Below are 21,562 nucleotides of genomic sequence, written 5' to 3'. Positions count from 1 at the left end.
ATCTGGGTCCTCATTTTACCTACCTTGGAAGGATGGAAGGCTGAGTCAACCTTGAGCCTGGTGGGACTCGAACCTGCACTAATTGCAGGCAGCTGGTGTTACTTTAAGGAGGCATTAGCCCACTGCTCCACCAAGGCTCTTCCAGACAACTCTACCTGGATGCCTGAGAATCTTCATCGACATTCTTTAAAAGATGCCCTTAGCACCAGAAGTAGGCTCTCTTAGAGGAAGTTGGGTTCTCTGCTTATCTAGAAGCAGTTTATAGGTAGCGATACAAGCCCAAATAATTGATATGATGTCTGCTTTATGGATTTGAAGACAGGTACATATTACATGTTGCAAAGCATTTTTTTCAAAAGGGTTGCTCAGCCCTACCGCTTATTACTTACACTGTTTTCATGTTCTGTCCTGCAGAGATGTAGGCATTTTGAAACATACAAGATTGGATTTTATTTTATCATATTATACAGTACAATCACAGTAATCCTCCTCCTTGATTTCATACCAGTGTAACTGAGAACCGTCCTCCTAGCACATTTGTTCTTGTTTGGTGCTTGAAGATTTCAAAACCTTGTCAAGGACCAGAGAAAGAACGCATTTGTGCTAAGTGTCAGGACTTTTTCCTTCAACGCCAAACAAGATCTGAAATATGTGCTCACTTTGATGAACCTTAAGAAATTCTAGGAATTGACCAAGGTCCATATGATAGTCATTTCTTAATCCATAATCACCATGAGCTTGAAACTGTAAGTCCTCAAAGGTCTGAAAGAGACGAAAACTTTCCCCATTTCCTTCTGTTTCTCCAGTCTCAAGATGCTTGCAGGAAATGTGTTTCCAATTAGGATATCTAATAATACGCCAAAACTCTTCACAGTTTTCTTTTGTGCCCTCCACACAAATCACCCCAGGCTTGCCAGTTAGGCAGAAGCCAGTCAGATTTAATTTCTTTGCATATTCAAAAATCTTTTTCCTCAATTCTTGTCGGTATATGTGATGGCTGTAAATCCACATGCGTTTAAAGTGTGCTTTGGCTATTTCTTTTCTTGTCGATCTTTCACAAACTTCACTATTTTGTACTTTGAATGTACTGCTATCCTGTAACCATTGAACAGCTGCACATATACAAAGTTCTCCAGGCTCCAAAGAAGCAATATAAGATGTAAGATCTTTATTGAGCTGCAACTGTTGTTGCCTGTCTAGTGCATCTGATCGCGCAAAAAGTTGTGGTGTCACGTAGGGGTAACTGTGAGGCAATTCCACCTGCAAATCTACAATGGCCTAAAAAAAATGGGGGGGGGGGAAGAGAAGGCAAATAACAATGAGTTATTTTGTACCAGAGCGATTTTTTTGTGAAAAACTGTACGCTAAAGGAAATACAGGAACCCAATTACAATATATTTATGTAAGTTTTTTTTTATTTCAGTAAAACCTAAAGCATAAAAACATAAAAAAATTAATTATTCCCTTCCCACAAATATTCTGTATATCCTATATGTCATAAAGGGTATTTTTTACTAATCTGCATATAGTACATGCTGCAGAAGAACAAAAGTATACCAAACAATTCTATATACAGTGATCACTCAGTCTTTTTATGCATGCCCTCATACTACAGAGCTCTAAGTATGGTTACTTACAAATTAAGATAACTGCATAACACACACAGCTGATATAACGTACAAGTTCCTTAATCCCTGACACAAATAATAATAATAATAATAATAATAATAATAATAATAATAATAATAATAAAGAAGAAGAAGAAGGAATAATAATAATAATAATAATAATAATAATAATAATAATAATAATAATAATAAGTAGTAGTAGTTGGAAGGGACCTTGGAGTTCATCTAGTCCAACCCTCTGCTCAGGCAGGAAACCCTATACCATTTCAGGCAAATGGCTGTCTAGTCTCTTCTTAAAAACTTCAAGTGTTGGAGCATTCACAGCTTCTGGAGGCAGGTTGTTCCACTGGTTAATTGTTCTAACTGTCAGGAAGTTGTGGCAATCTCCGCAGCCCCAGTTGCTATAGTTAACTGAATCTCATGGTTATTAGTGGAGCAAGAGCAAAAATAGATATGTTCAAGCAAAGACTGGATTTCTGCATTGAATAGGCTCCCTTCATTTATCTAGAGAAGCTATTTAAAGTAGAAGAAAACATTTCAGAAATGGAACAAAATTCTTCAATAAACATGTAGAAGGTGACTTATCTTGGGGTCCCAGATATATAAATAAATAAAAAAGATATCCAAAAGAAGTCTGTAAAAATACTCCCAGTGAAGCTGCATTGTTAACTGAAAAAGCTTTTAGGCCATCTGCAAGGACATCTTCAACACCACTGCAGATAGGACATTGTATTATAATCATTTATTTAATATCTAAATGCAGTACTATAATTTAATCTATAGCTGACAAAAAAACCCCGATTAAGGCAAAATACAACCAAATATGTATTATGCCTATTGGGCTAAAGTTAGTAATTGTATTGAGAATGACTCACAAATGTTTACTAAACTGAAGTACAATTGAAATTGTTCAGTAATAATAACAACCAGTGAAAGCAGATGGTCTCACCTTGGTTTCATTTATAGGAACAGCAACTGAATACTCAATTTTAGGCGGGAGATTTTCAGTTGTATTGCTCAGGTACCTCTGAATATTCTGGAAAATATTTTCATCTTGAAGAGTTATTTCTCTTTTATTAGGAAACATAGACAAAAGCATTTCCAATTCCGCCACTTGAAGCTCAAGACTATCTTTTAGATTGCTGGACATCATGACAGATGCAGCTTCAGTCACCTAGAAAAAGGAAATATCAAATCAATAAAGTTTTCTTGTTTTTGACAGCATTGTCTCCAAAACAAAAAGTCCTGAGACAGTTTGGAGAGCTGAAACATTTCTTGATTAGGGGGGGGGTTCGTTCTCTGAGCTTGTGGGTTGAATTCTGAATTTCGTTAGCAGGCTAGGTAACAAAACATTTGGAAACTAACCCACAAGTTCGGAAAACAAACCCCCACCCTAATCCTACACCCGAGCTATAGATATTTGCCGCTAACACAAACATTTCTTTATCTGTAATCTTAGATTTAGGCATTAGTTGTAAGCAGTTAAAAAAGACTGTACAGAGTAAAATCAAGTCCCAGCAGAGAAATAATGTACCACAATAAGGAGAAACACAAGAAATAAGACATAGGAAACGCCTTTAAAATTGTGGAAGCGAAGATGTTCTCCTGGCTGCTCAAGAGATCTAAAGAAAAAATGGCTGCTTGGAAGGTAATAATCAAAGAGCAAAAGAAATGGATGCAAACCCTCAAATTGATACATGTAGTCATATTAACAGCCAGTGAGTCCAGTGATCAGTTGAAGTTATGACGGTGCTGAACATGTTCCAGCTGCCCCAGTACCCCTGCTATCACGGGATCAGTGTTCCTGTTAGGATGCAATCCATTTAGAAGTTCAACGTATCCTCATAAATTCCTCCTAGCAGCTTCTGCTGTAAATAGTAAAAATCTCCCATGCTCACATCATCCCAAAAAATAACAAATCTTTGACAGTAGACTTAACAGAATTGTTCAGAGTGAGCTGAAAATCCAGGGAAGTCATATTTAATAATAAACTCTATAAAACTTTTGTCACCATGAGTTGGCCTAATCCAGATAATTGCCTCTTCAAGTCATACTGTATCAAGTTTACCTTGAAGGTTAACTGAGAGGACAATCCCACTGATTTTCATAACCAGCCCGGTTCCCTTGGTCTCTTAATCCTGGCTACTAGCCCAGAGCTGAGTAACCGATAAACTGCGCTTGTCTGCATATGTTTTGCTCTGCAAAACGAGACCGGTGATGGCGCAAAACGGGAAGAAGCAGAGGGACTCCCCTGGTCCTCCTAGGGGACAGGGGCCAATTTAAGTCCTCTCAGGACCCCAACACTTTCTCGCTCTTGCCCTTAGCTCTGCTTGCCCTCTGTTCAATTCTGTGCATAATGCAACACCAAATCTGACTGAAGTTTAGGAAAACTCCAAATATAGTAATAAAGCAGCCCCTATTTCTAGAGTTACTAGATCTGAACCTCCACAAGGCAGAAAAGAATAAGAAGCTCCTACATCTGTCACCATCTCAGGGTCATCTGTTAGCGTCAGCTACACGCCTCCAGGTCATATAATCAATTCATTTCTCCTTTCAGGAAGTTGTTGCTGACATTCTATTTGGAGCGATCTAACCTAATTCAGGTAGTCCTTGACTTACGGCCATAATTGAGCCTTGTAAGCCGCCCTGAGTCTTCGGAGAAGGGCGGGATATAAATGGAATTAAAATAAAATAAAAAATAAATAAATAAAATTTCTGTCGTTGAGACAGTTGTTAAGTGAATTTTGCCCCATTTTGTTAGTAACTCGGCTGTTAAGTGTATCTGGCTTTCCCATTGACTCTGCTGGTCAGCAGGTCGCAAAAGGTGATCCTGTTACCTTGGGACACAGCAACAACGGTCATGACTACGAATCAGTTGCCAAGCATCTGAATTTTGATCACACGATCACGGGGAGGCTGCAAAGATCAGAACCATGAAAAACGGCCGTAAGTCACTTTTTCCCCCAGCGCCGATGGTAACTTCGAACGGTCACTAAAAGAACCGTTGTAAGTCGAGGACTGACTACCTATGGAAAAAGGACGGAGACCTGGCCAAAGATGTGGTCGTCAAGAAGCGCTTTCAAATTCTAAGCAGAGCCTCTGGCTCGACACTAACCCACTTTCCGCCTAAAGATTTCTGCCTGAGCTGGTCTTACAAATCCCGGAGCCGACCGACGCGCTTGATGGCAGAGGAGCACGTACCCGGCCGGCCAGCTCACACGGTTGCAGATGAAGGACGCGGGCCAGGAGGAAGCGCCACGCAATCCAGCCCCGGCCGCCGGAGGAGGGGCTGGGCCCTAGAGCGGCGCCTGGGCTTTGCTCGAATGTTGCAACACGCTTCGTTCGAGCCCCCGCACGCTCGGCCCTCTGATTGGTGCACGCGGGAAACGTGTTCTGGGCCGATCCCGGAAGGGCGCCTCAGAGGTGGGCGCCGTCTCTTTGCCAGGCTCCAGAGCGCTGCAGGTAACATGGTCGCTTTTGGGGGGGGGGGGTTTCGGTCGTGGGTCGTTCCGAAAAATGGGGGAGGCTTCCTGCCCACAGAGGCTCATGCGCGTTAGAGCTCTGCCGACAGATCATTTAAGCGTAGCTTTGATTGCGGGAGGTTGGTGTGATTGAAATTGCTATGGGCTCCTGTAATGGAATCTCAAGTTTGCAGTTTCCTGGATGTCCAGAAAAAAGACTGCTATGGAAAAAGAAAGTAACTAAATCCCCCAAGATCGGTTTCCGTCTTCTCCCTTTTGGTGCCCAAGCAGTGAGGCGACCTGGGATTGTCAGGGGAAAGGAACAAAGTCCTTGTGAACAGACCGGGATAATGAAGTTGCAACGCTTTGTACTGCGATCTGCGCTTTTAAAAGTCTTATATTGTAGTTACCTTGGCAAATAATACTGGCAACCCCCCCCCCAACATTTTTAACCTACTTTTTTATAAAGCATGAGGAATAGATTCTACTCTGAACGAAATTCAGTTCTCTTTCCTAATAATTTACAGCACAATTTTGATTCACAGGATCTCCACCTCTAACTTGGTGGCAATAAATTAGTGCTATTTCTTGTGCACTCTACAGAAATGGATTTCGAAGCAGTCACAAAATACTCAAAACTACATGCTAAACCTCCGGGACTTTTCCTCCAATATGGAACAGCTGGGTTCCGTTGCAAGGCAGAAAACCTCAACCACGTCATGTTTCGTATGGGACTGCTGGCTGTCCTGAGGTCCAAGAAGACCAAATCCGCTATTGGTGTGATGGTTACAGCCTCTCATAACCCTGAAGTAAGAAACTGGGCATTTCAGAGGAGGAGAGCAGCTTTTGTGTAGGAGCTCTGGTTCCCAAGGTTATTTTGGCCTTGAAAACAATGTCTACTAACTGTTATCTCTCTGTCCAGTTAAGAACCCTAGTTTAAACTGGAAAATATTTTTTTAAATTAGTATAATTTTAGAGTATAGGTAACCCTCGACTTACCGTTGTTCGTTTAACAGCCATTTGAAGTTACAATGACCTCAGTAAATCGGATTGTGGCCCATCAAGCACCATTATAAAATGCCACGTTCCCCCTGGTCACATGGCTGCATTTTTAGGTATTGAACACAATTCAACTCTGAGCTACAAATATTCTATATTGGTGCATTTTGGATGCTTGACAGCTGACTCAAATTTACAACTGAGTGTATCATCCTGCGGTCATGTGACTGCAATTTGTGACTTTTTTGGCAGATTTCTGGCAAAAAAACTCCCATTTGGGAGAATGGATTAAATGACTGTGGTTCCCTTAACAAATGTGTGATTTTGATTTATGACTGTTTCTTAAGGACCACTGTAAAAATAGTCAAAAAATTGGGTCCAGTCATTTGGGGGCCTCGGTTTATAATCACAAATGATTGGAATTCCGGTCCGAACTGTGGTTGTAAGTTGAGAACTACAGTACTTGTAGTGTTATGTGTAAGCTACGTGTTAAATCTGATTGATTCATTGACTGGGTATAACTTGCACTTCCTGGAACTTTTTCATAAAGTGCTCTGTCCTCTCTGTTCCACTATTTACCACACAAACATTATGCATGTTTACTTTGAAATAAGTCTCACTGAGTTCAGTGGTGCTTTTTGCAAAATAAGCATGAACAGGAGTGCCCCCTCTGACTTTTCAGTAAGATTAAATCATTTTACCTTTTTGACATTCTTTTTGAAAAAAATACAAGTTTTGGTACAGTTGATTTAATTAATGTTTTATTTTTATTTATTTATTATAAAGGTACAGCACTTCAAAACAGTTTTCCTTGGACAATTTACAACACTATATCTTTTAAAGATGGGCACGAACCATTTCAAATTCAAAACAGTCCACTGTGTTTTAAGTTTGAAGCAAGTGCTTAGAGTTCCAAACACTTCGAATTTGAAACTTTACACACTTTTAATAGATTTCTCTGCTTCAGAGAAACTAAACCTTTTTTCTAAACACGCCATTAACTTCGATAGTGATAATTTTCTGCCTTCCCCCAGGAAGACAATGGCGTGAAGCTGATTGACCCATCAGGGGAAATGTTGGCCCCTACCTGGGAAGAACATGCCACATTCTTGGCGAATGCAGAAGAGCCCCAGTTACATTGTGTCCTGACTGAGATCTTCCAGAAGGAGGCAGTGGACCTTCAGAGCAAGGCCTTCATTGTGATTGGTAGAGACACTCGGTAAGCCAGAAAGCCGATACATGCCTTGGAGGTCAAAGGGCAATATATTGTTCACCAGGCTGTTCATTGGGATCAAATGAATTCACATGAAGGACTCATCTGGACATTTTGGTAGTTGTGATCTTGAGACTTGCAGAAAATGTTGGATGACTATGGTTACTATGGTGCCAAGAAGCAGATTAAATACATCCATATCCTTCAACTTTACCTCCACAGCCCAGTGAGAAGAGTGTGGTGTAGACCTGTAATAGCCTGCATTCATCCATGGCTTCCTGATGCCTTTTTATGTGTCTATTTTGTGTTGGTTTTGCTTATAAGAAGCAGCTGGGAATGTGTATAGTTTAATTCCTCGTAGTAAGTGTTCCCAGAGGAGGGAGGATGTGGCTGTAGGTTTTGGGCTGGCATTAGAGGGAAGTCTTAATAACAAAAACGAGAACTTGGAGAAAAGAAATTGAGGTAATACCTGATAGCACAGATAGTCCTAGACAATTATGTCTGTTGAAGATCTTTGGTCCCCCCTCGACCTTCTCTTCATTAAACTAGACATACCTGGGATTGCTAAAGTGATGTGGTCATGTGACATCACATTTTATGACCACATCATTTAGCAATGGAAATTCTAGTCCCAATTGCTGTCATAACCTGGGGACTATCTGTAGTAACTGGGATGGTACATAAAACAAGTGGTTCTTAATGCAGTCGCTTGTTGCTCTGCGCTTCCCTGTGGTGGCCTGCCTGATTCATTGCAGTGGGACAGGCCAGTTCCTCCCTTCCTCAGCACCATTACATTTTCCAAGGGCATTTTTTATCCAGCTCAGAATTAGCTTTAGCCCTCTCTGAGCAATGGCACCTGAGAGCATAGATCTGTTGGCAGACACCTACTCGGGTGAAGGCGGTCACTCTTTACCAGCCCACATAAGCCATCTAAAGTTCTGTAAAGAAGAAAGATGGGAAGCAGATGTATAAAATATATCATGTAATACATAGACGCCATATGAATCGTTGGGAACACCGTGGGAAATGCCAAGGCCTTTTTGGTGGATCCTAATAAAAACCTGCCTAGAACTTTCTGAGTTGCTCAGCTGCCAATATTCCTTCCCTTTGCAGAAAGAAATCTTATTGGGTAAGTATTTGTATCTTAGCTTGTATTTTGGTGTAGCGTTTTTAACAAAGCATTTGTTTGTTTCTATGTGCTGCTTGCAGGCCAAGCAGCAAGGAGCTATCCCAATCAGTAATTGATGGTGTCTCTGTCCTTGGAGGTCAATATCAGGGTATGTTTGCTCTTTGATTGCTATTCGGTTACTTATCCTGATGTTGTGATTTCTCCTAGTTGGTTTGTGTAGGTGTAAGGAAACTGTTTGGGAAGTCTGGAACTTGGGGTCAGAATTATGCTTTGTATACCGGAGGTCTCTGACTCTGTCTTTGAAATCTCCAGAGCTGGAAAAGACTTAATTGAAACCCAGGAGAACTATTCACACTTGTAATAGATAATACAGATCTCACCTAACCAGCAGCCTGACTCCGTGCACGGCAGGAATGGAACTTGTAGCCCTGCATTCCTTAGCATTGATTTTTGAATGGGCTATTGGGTATTGTAGTTCCACAAAATTTGGATTATTACACTTCCCTTTTCTGGTAAAGGGATTTAGTTTTGCATAGGTAAATGAGGAGCCCTGGTGGCGCTGTGGTTAAGAGTGCAGTATTGCAGGCTGACTCTGCCCACACAGCAGGAGTTCGATCCTGACCAGCTCAAGATTGACACAGCCTTCCATCCTTCTGAGGTTGGTAAAATGAGGACCCAGATTGTTGGGGGCCATAGGCTGACATTGTAAACTGACCAGAGAGGGCTGTAAAGCACTGTGGGACAATATATAAGTCTAAGTGCTATTGCTATAGGTAAATGAATGCTTGACTCCTCTCTCTCTCTCTCTCTCTCTCTCTCTCTTACTAGACTATGGCTTAGTAACAACTCCACAGTTACACTATATGGTCCGTTGTCACAACACTCATGGCACCTATGGAACACCAACAGTGGAAGGCTATTATCAAAAGCTCTCCAAGGCTTTTCTGGAGCTTACAATGCAGGTAAAAAGAACCATCTTCCCTAAAGAGAAGACCTGGCTTGGATGCTTAAGGGCATTTATTAAAAATTCATCAAAAATTACTTCCTAGAAGAGAGTTCTTTTAAGAATAGCTGTAACCCCAGCTAGGGAATCAACACTCTCAAAGCATGAGCTAATGGATCAGAATGGACTTTTTATCTTACCGAAGAGCCTTCTTAGGAAATTTTGCTGTTCTTGACTCTACTTGCTTTTAAATATGTGTAAAGTATTTTTGTTGAAGCAGATGTATACTCCTACAAGCCACAGTGGACTAACCTGCACCTTTTATTTATAGTGCCCAATGCCGTATTACTGAAATTCATTTATGACATTTTTAGCCTGGACTTGTTATTTTTGTAAAATATGTTCTTAGCCTCTGATGAGCTACTTAATGAAACTAATGTAATTAAAAGGGACGCGGTGGCTCAGTGGGTTAGGACGCTGAGCTTGTCGATCAGAAGGTCGGCAGTTTGGCGGGTCGAATCCCGAGTGCCGCGTAACAGATTGAGCGCCTGTTACTCGTCCCAGCTTCTGCCAACCTAGCAGTTCGAAAGCACATAAAAATGCAAGTAGAAAAATAGGGACCACTACGGTGGGAAGGTAACAGCGTTCCGTGCGCCTTTGGCGTCTAGTCATGCCGGCCACATGACCACGGAGACATCCTCGGACAAGCGCTGGCTCTTTGGCTTTGAAACGGAGATGAGCATCGGCCCCTAGAGTTGGAAACAACTAGCACGCATGTGCGGGGGAACCTTTACTTTTACCTAATGTAATTAAAACAAGTTGTAGTGGCAGGACAGACCCTGTAGGGTGTTGGAAGTCTCGTCTTCCTGAAACCTGCTGGGGTCTACCCACCCTTCTTTCCTGAGCTACCTTTTGGTTTTGTTTTTTTTCTGCAGGCTGCTCCCCAGAGGGATGGCCGTGGAGGACTAAAGATTGACTGTGCAAATGGCATAGGAGCCCTAAAACTCAAGGAAATGGAACCCCATCTTTCAGAGACCTTGGCAATCTACTTGGCCAATGATGGAAGGGAAGGGAAGCTCAACCACATGTGTGGGGCTGATTTTGTCAAAGTTCACCAGAAGCCTCCTGTAGGTAGGACACTAGAAGAATAGGCCTTTTTAAAAATATTTAATAAATTTATCCCCAAACCTAAAGTCACCTCAAAGAGAGATAGGTAGCAAAGAAATCTAATTAGAAACAAACAAATAAATAAGCAGTGGGGTACCGCAAGGCTTCGTCTTAGGCCCAATACTCATCAAATATCTTCATTAATGACTTAGACGAGGGAATACAAGGGGAACTCATCAAATTTGCAGATTACACTAAATTGGCAGGAATAGCCAACACCTCAGAAGACAAACTCAGGATCCAAAAAGATCTTGACAGACTTAAACAATGGGCCCTATCCAACAAAATGAGTTTTAATGTGGATAAAAGCAAAGTTTTACATTTAGGCAGGAAAAATCAAAGGTACAAGTACAGATTGGTTGAGACCTGACTCAAAAACAGTAACTGTGAGAGGGACCTGTGAGTCCTAGTGGACGATCACTTGACTATGAGTCAGCAGTGTGCAGCAGCAGCAGCCAAAAAAGCTAATACAATCCTGGGTTGTATAAACAGAGGCATAGAATCAAGATCATGTGAAGTATTAGTACTGCTTTATAAAACCCTAGTAAGACCACACCTGGAATACTGCAGCCAGTTTTGGTCACTGTATCACAAAAAAGATGTTGAGACCTTGGAAAAAATTCAGAGAAGAGCAACTAAAATGCTCAAAGGCCTGGAAACTAAAACATATGAAGAATGGCTGCAGGACTTGGGTTTGGCTAGTCTAAAGAAAAGATAAAACGGGAGACATGATAGCAGTATTCCAGTATTTGAGGGGTGGCCACAAAGAAGAGGGCGTTAAACTATTCTCCAAAGCATCAGAGGGAAGGACAAGAAACAATGGTTGGAAAGTTGGCCAAAGAGAGAAGCAACCTGGAATTAAGGAGAAACTTCCTAACTGTGAGGCCAGTTAACCAGTGGAACAGCTTGCCTCCAGAAATCATGGGCGCTCCATCACTGGAGATTTTTAAGAAGAGACTGAATAGTCACTTGAGCAGGGGGCTGGACTAGAAGATCTTCAAGGTCCCTTCCCTTCCATCCTATCCTATCCTATCCTATCCTATCCTATCCTATCCTATCCTATCCTATCCTATCCTATCCTATCCTATCCTATCCTACCCTATCCTAGAAATAAATGAAAACCAAAACTGGAAAGGAAAATTGTAACAGTTGCAGGTATCCCCATGGGGGAAAAAGGTCTAAAAATACACTTGAAGGAAGGAAAGTTTGTAAGAGACTCAGAAAACAAGCCAATTTTATTATCCCCAAAGGTGATTTTTCTCTACAATATATTTTGCCAGAAAAGAACATTGATCAAGCCCCAATTGTTTCCAGAATTTGGGTGGGGCAAGAGTTACAGGCTTATCAGATTTCTTTTGCTTTGGTCAGAAACCTTTCCCAGAGAAAGTCAACTTGTCCTCCTTGCTAGATGCGAGTTTATTTCTTTGGCTAAGGAGGTACTGGAAAATGCCTGATCAAGATGAACCTGCTTAATTATAAGTCAAGTAGTCCTTGACTTAACAATTGCTTGTTTAAGGATTACCATGGCCCTGGATAGGGTGCTTTATGGCCTGTAAAGCACTTCCAACCATTGCAAAACATTGCACCCCCATCCCATGGTCACCTGATCGCAATTTGGGTGCTCGGCAACCTGTTGGCCTATATGTAAAGGTAAAGGTTCCCCCGCACATGCGTGCTAGTCGTTTCCGACTCTAGGGGCCGGTACTCATCTCCGTTTCAAAGCCGAAGAGCCAGCGCTATATGACTGGTGGTCAAATGCCTGTTGATCACGTGATTATCCTTTGCAGTCTTCTCTGTTGGCTTCCCCAGAAAGGCAGTGGGGAAGTTGTCTGGAAAAGTTGCAAATTGCTGCTGAAGAATCTTGTTTCTAGGTCTGACTGAAAAAGCTGCCTGCTGAGGGGAGCTAAATTCCTTTGGCAGGATGCTGTCGGCTCCATTCATGCATCCTGCTGAAGAAGTTCCTTTCTGCGCATGCAAAGGAGCTGCGCCCCTTCATTAACATTCTGACCCTTTGGTAGATTTGTGGTAGAAGGGGAAACTTAAAATTGTTATTTTTTACCGCAAAGAATATCTATGCCTAACTATCTATACAACTCCAAGGTGACCAATAAACATTTCTCTAAAGGTTGCTAGATTGTGACCCAACCTGCTTGCATTGGCCATACTGGGTAGGGCACACGGATGCTGAACATCATCTAAAGGACCACATGTTGCCCATTCTTGATTTAATTCGGCAATTTATTTTCGAAGTATGTAAAACCCATGACCTTTACTCTCGAAATCAGAGGTCCCCAACCTTTTGGGGACCAGTTCCATGGAGAGAGTTTTTTCCATGGACTGGAGGGAGTGTGGTTTTGTGTGCTGCCTGCATCCCGTGTATGGGGCTTTGCTTGTTTGTGTTGCTGGCATGCCGTGGCCTGTTACAGGTCCACGGACTGGGGGTTGGGGACCCCTGCTCTAAATTCTTGCCAACGAACACTTCTGCATTGTTGTGTTGCTTGTTAGGACTACAAATGAATCCTGGTGAGAGATGCTGCTCGTTGGATGGTGATGCTGACCGAATTGTTTACTACTATGTAGATTCTTCTGGCCATTTCCATCTTCTGGATGGAGATAAAATAGCAACTCTAATCAGCACTTTTCTTAAAGAACTTCTGATGAAGGTAATTGATTTCCTTTGGTTAAAACATTATTCTACACTACTATGATGAACAAATAAATCTTTCCTGGTGCACAGTGAACACAAATACTTGTATATTTGAGATATCTTCTGTGTGGAAAGAATATGCAAATGAAATGCCATTATAAAAAAAATTCTTACATCTTTTTCCTAAACAGATTCCCACAATAATAAAAATAGCTGTATGGTAATTAACAATTTGTACAGTCACCTATCTTTTAAAGAGATAAGAGATTTCCTTTGGAGAAAAGTACAATGAATTATTGAGAATTTATTTTAAGAAAAATACAGTAAACTTTTGTTTCCCAAAGTATAATGCTACTATTTGGATGGGAGCTGTGTTGCATTTTGCAAAATACAACAATTGGCTGCTTCTTGGGTTTCAGTGAAAATTAAGCATAGCAGAATTATTGATGGGGTCAGATAGGGCATTTCCTCAGCGGATTAAAAACAAATTTGTAATTCGCAGCAAACCAAAATTAAACAAACTACATTATACATATAAACCCAGACTGGTTTATTCACAGGAGCTTGCAGCAAAACCTTAATTTTACAGACCCTCATTCAGAGGAAATTGGATGGAGCAGACTAAAGTTTCGTTTGGACTTCACTCCCAAATAATAGTTAACTTTTTCTGAAGTAATGCACACCGTTGACATAATTGATACCACTAGTATTGATGGTATTAAGTTATGTAGTTACAGGTGGTTAGCTTTAATGACACACTTCCTCTCCAGATGACCTTGTTAAATCAAAGTTTTACTATACAATCTAAAAATAATGTTAACTGTAAAAATAAATCTTAATATATGCTCTGAAACCTAGCTTGTACTATTAATAAATGTAATTTTTTTTGCGTAATCTTGATCTTAAAAATAGGTTCAGTTAATAGTTAACATGTTCTTCCACCCAAAAAAGGGAGGGCAGTGCTGTTGATCCTTAAGGTCAGTAGAGAAAATACTGCCATCTCTTTGTAAATTTAAGTTCTTAAACTTCAAAGGTAAAGATCCATGTAGTTCTTGTGAAGTTGAGTCTTGTTTGTGGAATGTTCCTTTCTCTTCTTCTTCAGGCTGGACAAACCTTATCTTTTGCAGTAATACAAACAGCTTATGCCAATGGAAGCTCTACTGGTTATCTGGAGCAAACCATGAAGGTATGAAGTTGACTTCTTCCAGTCTTAAACGAGCCAGCAAAATTACCATCAACACTTCTAACATGGGGTAGAGTGAGGGTGAGAGGTTACTAATTCCAACAAATGTGGGGGGTTTTTTGTGCGTAATGCCTACCGAGAGAGAAACTAGAAGCGCTTACCCCAACAAGCTAGCTTCCAGATGTGCTGGACTTGCAGCTTTTCTCTTAGCAGCCTGGGGTTGACAATGATGCTTTGCAATACATCTGGAAGACAGCAGGTTGGAGAAATCTAGGATGCTTTAAAAAAAAAGAAATAAAACATTGAAATCATGTTGATTCCCCCCCTATGTCAGGGGTAGGGAACCTTGGCTCTTTTATGACTGGTGGGTTTCAACTCCCAGAATTCCTGAATCAGCATGGCTGGTTCAGGAATTCTGGGTATTGAGGTCCACAAGACATAAAAGAGCCAAGGTTGCCTACCCCTGCCCTATGTATTCCAAATACTCTGGATTTCATGAATATGACTTTAAAAAAAAACCAACCCTGTTTTTAATGTATTTTAAACTGATCCTTACATGTGCTGCTTTCTGAGAATTTGGAGTTTTATGGCAAAAGTATGAAAAGTTTTAGGAAAAAATCCCAAAACTCGCTTCCATTTTTACTCACACGTTCTTGAGTACCTGAGAATTGGGAGCAAAGGCATGACTTGTTCCTTGATGGGAAGGCAACACAACAAGAATGCCATCTTAGCTAGGATAACAGAAGCCCACTTTTTGCTGGGTGTCTTTCTAAAGTTCTCTGGCTGCATTTATACAACACACTCAAACTGGTTATAGCTCTGTTAACCAGCCAAATGGTTTGGATTCATACAGAGGGCTATACGCCTGCAAACCTAATCAAAGTTAGCATTAGCCATGCTTTCCTTATTGTGCAAGTATTTCTGATAGATCTTTATCTAGCCCGGTTCAATCTTGCAGGCTGGGCAGGCTGCGTATCCTGTCAGCCAAAAAAGTATCAACTGGTGGGGACTAGAAGACGGGCCTTTTCTGCAGTAGCCCCTGCTCTATGGAAAATCCTACGCAGATTAGAATGATCCTAATCCTGCAGGATCCAATCTGGGTCGGTCACCGGGACCAGAGGTTTAGTCTTCCGAGCTTTGGGACTGGAGCCCATCCTTGGGATTTCTCCCTTACCAGAGAGAGAGAGATAGCGCTCCTGTTAGGGAACCTCTTTTTAACCCACTCTGCTAGAGAGAAGTCCCATAAGGATGGGTTCCGTCAGGAGTTTGAAAGCTCGGAAGACTAAACCTCTGGTCCCGGTGACCAACCCAGATTGGATCCTGCAACATTATCCTGGGACAGGTATATTTGCCTTCATTCGGTCCTAACCCTGTTAGCCTTTCCTAAAGCTTTAAAAACTTGGCTGTGTTCCTGACTATGGGACCCGGAATGCATTAAAGGCCCCACTTCTTGGTTTTACGATTAACCGGTGAACTATCCTAGCCGCTGCGTATATTTCTTTTGGAAGTTTTTATCGTTCTTAAATGCTTTTTGTTGTTTTAATAGTTTTGGAAATTGTAAGCTACCTAGAGCAGGGGTGTCAAACTGCCGGCCTGCGGGCCGGACGCATCATGAAGCAAGTGCGCCCACCCCATTGCCGGCAATGGCGAAAAAGTGCTGATACGTCGCGCGACATCATGATACGTCACACGTCACGTGACATCGCGAGTTTGACATGTCTGACCTAGAGTCATTGATTGAGATGGATGACTATAGAAATAGAAATAAATAGAAATTGAATGAATGAATGATGCAGTGTGTGAATCCCCCAGGCTTCTCTTGTTGGTGATCAGGGCTTCTTGTCATTGGCCAGGCATTGCTCTTCTCGGCCTTCTCCCCTCAAGGGAACGCTGTCTTTGCATGTTCCAACATTTCAAAGATTATGTTGCTTGTAGTGCAGAATTATACACTCAGCACATGTGAACTCTCTTTCTTAGGTGCCTGTTCACTGTGCCAAAACAGGAGTGAAGCATTTGCATCACAAGGCCCAGGAATTTGATATTGGCATTTATTTTGAAGCAAACGGCCACGGCACAGTAAGTATGTATTTGTTGACCCAACAAAGTCTAGAGCCTGTCATCAGAGTTTAAATTTAAGCTGATAGAAGCATCTCTTTTTGAGCGCAAGGGGTGGAGTGGGGTGGGGTAAGAGAATGTTGACTGTGCTTCTCTTCCATTTTCTCCTCTGTTGATATTACCCTGTGTTTTTCTTTCAAGGTATTGTTTAGTAAAGCTGCAGAGGATAAGATAAGATCCCAGGCAAAAGAAGAACGAGATATCCAAAAAAGGGAAGCTGCAAAGATGCTTGAAAACACAATTGATCTGATAAATCAGGTAGGAGTGTTTGTGCATTACTAAAGAGTCTTGTCTGTAGTTGTCTTGAAATAAAATTTGGCTCCTAACTGCACACCATATCTATTCATTGAGTTTCATGGCTAAACATACAGAAGTGATTTTCCATTGTCCTCTTCCCAGATGCAGGTTTGTTTCCCAAATTAGTCTATAACCCTTGTCTTGTCAGATATGCACCCAGGAAAGATCCTGCTTACCTTTCTAAATCAGCAAAGCTAAAGTTTACCTAAAGAAGTTTGAAGCTTTCCAAATATTTGTCTTGAAAAGGTCACAGTGGATGTATTTTGAAGAAAACTAACAATCTAGGCTCCATCTGAGTCACTGAGTATATGCTGTTCTTCTTTTTGTTCTAAATCAGTTAAAATTTTCAAAAGTATACCATTTCAGATCAGTAAATAAGGAGTCGCCATTTAGAGGTGTAATTTAAAATGAGTACAAAACCTGATCTTGTTCCAATACGACCATCCTTAGTTGGGATGCCTTATATAATGAGTGTAGTCTTAATTTTTAAAATTCTTAGTGATCCCATGCAGTTGAAGATTATTGGGAGAATCTGCAAGGCTTTTATGGTACTGAAAAACTGTGAGAGAATAGTAGGATGTATCTTTTAAATAGTGTAAGATCCCATAGGTAGTAGGGTTCTTTTCCCCCCTAAGCAGTAAGAGTTGGAAATTATCTGTAATAGCTCCGTAGCCATTTTTCTGTACTGGTGTGGTCTGAATCACTTAGCTGACATAATCTCTATTCTGTTCCACTGACTGAAAGAGTGACTATATTTTCAGATGTTGGTTCCCGATTCAGCAGAAGCAGAAGTGGGAGAAACAATATCCGAGCATGATTACACTTCGGTGATCATGAAAAGCCAGCATCTAAAAGGCTTTTGTGTGGATTTTAGTCTCAGAAGCATTTAGCTTACTGCAGATTAGGTTCGTTCAAACAAACACTTTTTGTGAACAATAAGCAAAGCAGAGTTTAGTAATCAGTTAAAAAAAACAAATTGGGAAAGAATAAAAATTTGCTTTCTGTAGTATCATTTTGATCTAAGGAATAAATTAGGTAGAGGCAAAAGCTCGTTACATGGCTTATTCTTACCATAAACTGAATCAAGTTTACTACCAGTTTAACTCATCTGCAAAGCAAGATCCTGCAACTGGTGCTTGGAAAACAATGAAATCAGAAGGTAGGACCCAGGGTTAGAATCCGTAATGTTTTATGAAGTATCTGCAGTGAGAGATTTTCAGTTATCCAAGTGTGGAAGAGATTGATGTTTCCCATGTTTTTCTTTGCTTTTTAAATTTTTTTTTCATATGCACTAGACGGTTGGTGATGCTTTCTCCGACATGCTTGTGATTGAAGCCATCTTGGTGCTGAAGAACCTCACAATTGCACAGTGGGATGCTCTGTACATGGATCTTCCAAACCGACAGCTTACAGTGAAGGTTAGCTTTGTAACCAGAATTAAGTGGGTCGTAACCATCTGTGCAAAAAAAAATCAAACTTTTTTTCTGGATAGTGATCCAGAGATGTAAAAACCCGAGTTGGGGGGGGGGAATGAGTAACGTCAGCTGCAGCTGCAGGGAGGAAGGGAAATAAAGGCCGTGGTACATTTCCTGTAAGAGATGAGAAGTTGAACCAATAAGTCCTCTGAGTATCTTAGTCATCTCAGCAATCTAGTAGGCAGTGTGATGACCAAAAGAAATAAGACAGTCTACTGTGGTTTTATCACGTCGAAGCACTGGAATAATGAGCACCTTTAAATGAAAAAAATCTTGCAGGGCTAAACCAATCTTAATGCATTTCTTTTACACCTTTGGAGTTAGCATCATAGAACCTCTCATTAAAACAGGGCTGTCAAACTCGCCACGTCAGGTGACGTGTCGCAACGTATCGCAACTTTCCCCCCATTGCCAGAGCTGTGATGGGTGTGGTTTCGGCCATCAGTTTGGCACCCCTGCATTAAAAGCTCATAGTAACCCTCAGATTTGGATCTTAAATTCTCTTCCTGGTTTCTCCTCGTTGGAGACTTGTTACAACCAGTTGCAATTTTAGCAGGTCAGACTATGTTACTTGTTTTTGACTTGCAGGTTGCCGATAGGCGAGTTATCAGCACGACAGATGCTGAAAGACGAGCGATTGCACCTCCGGGGCTGCAAGAAAAAATCGACCATCTGACTCAGAAGTTTAAATTGGCTCGGGCATTTGTTCGTCCATCTGGAACAGAGGACATAGTCAGAGTCTATGCCGAAGCTGACTCCCAGGTCAGAATGGATGGGATTCATTTAGAGCAGGGATGTCCAACCTTGGCAACTTTAAGACTTGTGGACTTCCAACTCCCAGAATTCCCTAGCCAGCATGGCTGGCTGGGGAATTCTGGGAGTTGGAAGTCCACAAGTTTTATAATTGCCAAGGTTGGTCGCCCCTGATTTAGAGTCTCCGTGTAGTAAATTGGGAAGAATTTCGAGAGCATACAGGGGAGTCCTTTTCTGTCAGTAAGATTTTCAAACTAAGTGAATTTCTATAATCCGTAAGTATGCAAGCAACAGTACATAGTCCTCTTGAAGTTTTACCATCCTCCTTCCAATTTTTTTCTTGACTTTATTGGGGAGAAGAGAAATGAAGATGGTTCTGTGGCTTGCTCAGAATCATCTTTATTTTCCTTTCCTTGGTTTTCTGAAGTATTTTCGTGCTGGGCAACATCTGCTATGTTTTTAGCAGCTTTTTTGATGGGGAAAAAATAGGGATTGGGAGCCCGCGGAGAAATTTGAACTCATCTGTCTTTCAGGTCAAACGATTTCAGAAAGCTGAAATGAAGCATAATACGGACATTTCTATAAAAAAAGGAACCTGTCCTTAATTACACTCTCCATTTACTTTTCTGAAGGATATCGTCCTATTTAAGTACATTTGGTAAAAAACAAAAACAAAAAACATGGAATAAATGTAAGCAGCAGATGGGGGGACAGGTTATTTAACGCTTCTCTTCAGAGCTTCATTTTTGATTTAAAAGAGTCTTCTTTAAAAATCTGCTCTTCATAGTGGGATGTCTCCCAGGATTATGAGTTATTTAGATTTTCTTCACTGCAGCACAAGTTTAAAAATTGGCTCCAACTCCTTAATAGTGATGAACACCAAAATGAGACTGTGGTGGCATGTGTGGTTTCTGAACAAGTGAGCAAAACAGATTCAGAAAAATCTGAATTATATTTAAACGTTCCCCCTAGCTAACTTTATTGTATATTTACTTTAGTTTCATATTTTTCTCTTTAGGAGAACGCAGATAAACTTGCCCATGAAGTCAGCTTGGCTGTCTACCATTTAGCTGGTGGATTTGGAGACCCACCCAAGGCTGTTTGATGAAATGTCATGCTTGGATCTGAATCATGAAATTTTGTCATATAAAACCTTTAGTAGCTGAAACATACTCAACATTTATTATTGTAAAAAAAAATCACTAAAGTTTTCTACTTCCCGTCTTTGAAATTTCAGCTTTTCAGAAAATTGCAATCATGACAATCTTACAGTTGGATTCAAATTCCTATAATCCTTAGGCAAAATGAGTTCTGACTGGCTGGGAATGACAGGACTTTCAGTTTAAGCCAGTTGGAAAAGTGACTGCTGGAGTAAATGTACCATATTAAGAGTAGACTTCAATTATCACCATGTACATACAACCAGAAAGTTACAGCAAAAAAGCTTATTTGCTATAAGTTATGAAGAAGTGTAGCATCCCCAAATCTCCCCAAAAAACAGCATTCCATACAAGCACTCAACTGTTTTGGGTGACTACTTGAAGATGTTTGCCATGTCACACTTATTTGCTTGTGAACCCAGAACCCAGCATTGTTTATGAAAATAATTTAGTAAAAAGAACATCTTCTTGATGAATAGTGCCTTCATCCAAGTATTGAAATATACAAACTACTCAATTCATTCCATGTTTAGAAGGTCCTGTGCAGCAGTCAAGGTGCATAGAAAGACACACAACTAGAAAAATGTGCAACTTTATTGTAAGATTTCTTAAAGACAGACCTCAAGATGACAAAAACAAAATGTACCATAAATATTAGGCACCATAATCAATATGTGCCAGTGATATTTCAACTTGATTCAGGCCACATCCAGAACTTATTTACAAGTATTTAAATTAAATACATCCTGAAGTGTACATTACGTACAAAGTATGAAAAAAGGAAATTACATACTCTGGAAGGATGGAGTAGTTTCGTTTGAAATGAACATTACATGAGATAAAATAGTCTGCCGTTTACATTTCACGTCTTGATGACCCCTTCCAAAAAGTCCTTCTCAACCATTTCTTCAATTTTTTGTCTCACTTTGCTAGAGAACGCCTTTTGGTTCTCCATTTTGATGTCTTTGTTGGGAAAAGAGTTTGGGTAAAGCATGGGGCTCCCTGAATGGCCAATGCTCCTGCTGGTGACTTTGCTGTTGAAGACTTGGCTCAGGACATGGAAGAAGGGGAGGAGCTGTTCAATGCTGCGGACAGCGCAGAGGGTCAGGAGCAAGTGGCCAGGTTCCCAGTTCAGAATTCTCCCTGAGCTGTCTTCCTCTGGGTTTTTCTGTAAGCAGCAAGACAAGCATCAGGACCAGGCTTGGTACTTTCCCCCCCAACTTCAGCATCTGCACATTTCCGCCAGCCACCAAACCCACAAGTATTGATTGACATTACCGACTCGGAGGTAATGAAACATCTTTAACTAAACTTTCTCATCAAAGTCAGCGGTATTTACTTGTCTATTTGTTAGAAAGCAAATCATTCCAATTAAGACCACCAACTCATTCA

At 40.9% G+C, this 21,562-nt stretch overlaps 3 protein-coding genes across 9 annotated transcripts in view; 1 reads left to right on the top strand and 2 right to left on the bottom strand.

The window, feature by feature from the left end:
* Positions 1 to 50: 50 nt before the first annotated feature.
* RWDD2A (RWD domain containing 2A) lies at positions 51 to 5,002 on the bottom strand. Of its 4 annotated transcripts, none has more exons than XM_083377618.1 (3): positions 3,312 to 4,169; positions 2,578 to 2,802; positions 51 to 1,278 (listed from the first exon to the last, which is right to left on the bottom strand). In XM_083377618.1, exons 1-3 carry the CDS (start codon positions 3,333 to 3,335, stop codon positions 604 to 606), a joined length of 924 nt encoding a protein of 307 aa, XP_083233744.1. In that variant the 5' UTR covers positions 3,336 to 4,169; the 3' UTR covers positions 51 to 603. The 4 variants fall into 4 exon arrangements, with proteins under 4 accessions (XP_083233744.1, XP_083233746.1, XP_083233747.1 ...); XM_083377620.1 differs by lacking the exon at positions 3,312 to 4,169 and adding an exon at positions 4,830 to 5,002 and having other exon boundaries at positions 52 to 1,278; XM_083377621.1 differs by lacking the exon at positions 3,312 to 4,169 and adding an exon at positions 4,466 to 4,669 and having other exon boundaries at positions 52 to 1,278.
* Positions 4,883 to 21,298, top strand: PGM3 (phosphoglucomutase 3). Of its 4 annotated transcripts, none has more exons than XM_083377227.1 (13): positions 4,883 to 5,090; positions 5,693 to 5,898; positions 7,123 to 7,307; positions 8,511 to 8,578; positions 9,259 to 9,392; positions 10,309 to 10,504; positions 13,046 to 13,203; positions 14,290 to 14,373; positions 16,348 to 16,446; positions 16,627 to 16,743; positions 18,078 to 18,200; positions 18,846 to 19,019; positions 21,104 to 21,298. In XM_083377227.1, exons 1-13 carry the CDS (start codon positions 4,952 to 4,954, stop codon positions 21,128 to 21,130), a joined length of 1,710 nt encoding a protein of 569 aa, XP_083233353.1. In that variant the 5' UTR covers positions 4,883 to 4,951; the 3' UTR covers positions 21,131 to 21,298. The 4 variants fall into 4 exon arrangements, with proteins under 4 accessions (XP_083233353.1, XP_083233352.1, XP_083233355.1 ...); XM_083377226.1 differs by lacking the exon at positions 21,104 to 21,298 and adding an exon at positions 20,029 to 20,512; XM_083377228.1 differs by lacking the exon at positions 21,104 to 21,298 and adding an exon at positions 20,029 to 20,512 and having other exon boundaries at positions 4,988 to 5,090; positions 5,635 to 5,898.
* Positions 20,747 to 21,562, bottom strand: part of DOP1A (DOP1 leucine zipper like protein A) — an 83,785-nt gene continuing 82,969 nt past the window's right edge. Inside the window, exon 37 of the mRNA XM_083376949.1 lies at positions 20,747 to 21,338. Coding sequence (XP_083233075.1) covers positions 21,033 to 21,338 — 306 coding nt within the window. The 3' untranslated portion in view covers positions 20,747 to 21,032. The remainder of the gene's footprint in view (positions 21,339 to 21,562) is intronic.

Source organism: Vipera ursinii (genome assembly GCF_947247035.1).
Source record: "Vipera ursinii genome assembly, chromosome: 1".
NCBI lineage: Eukaryota > Metazoa > Chordata > Lepidosauria > Squamata > Viperidae > Vipera > Vipera ursinii.
Note: the sequence above shows the minus strand (reverse complement) of the source record. Positions and strands in the feature narration are given on the sequence as shown.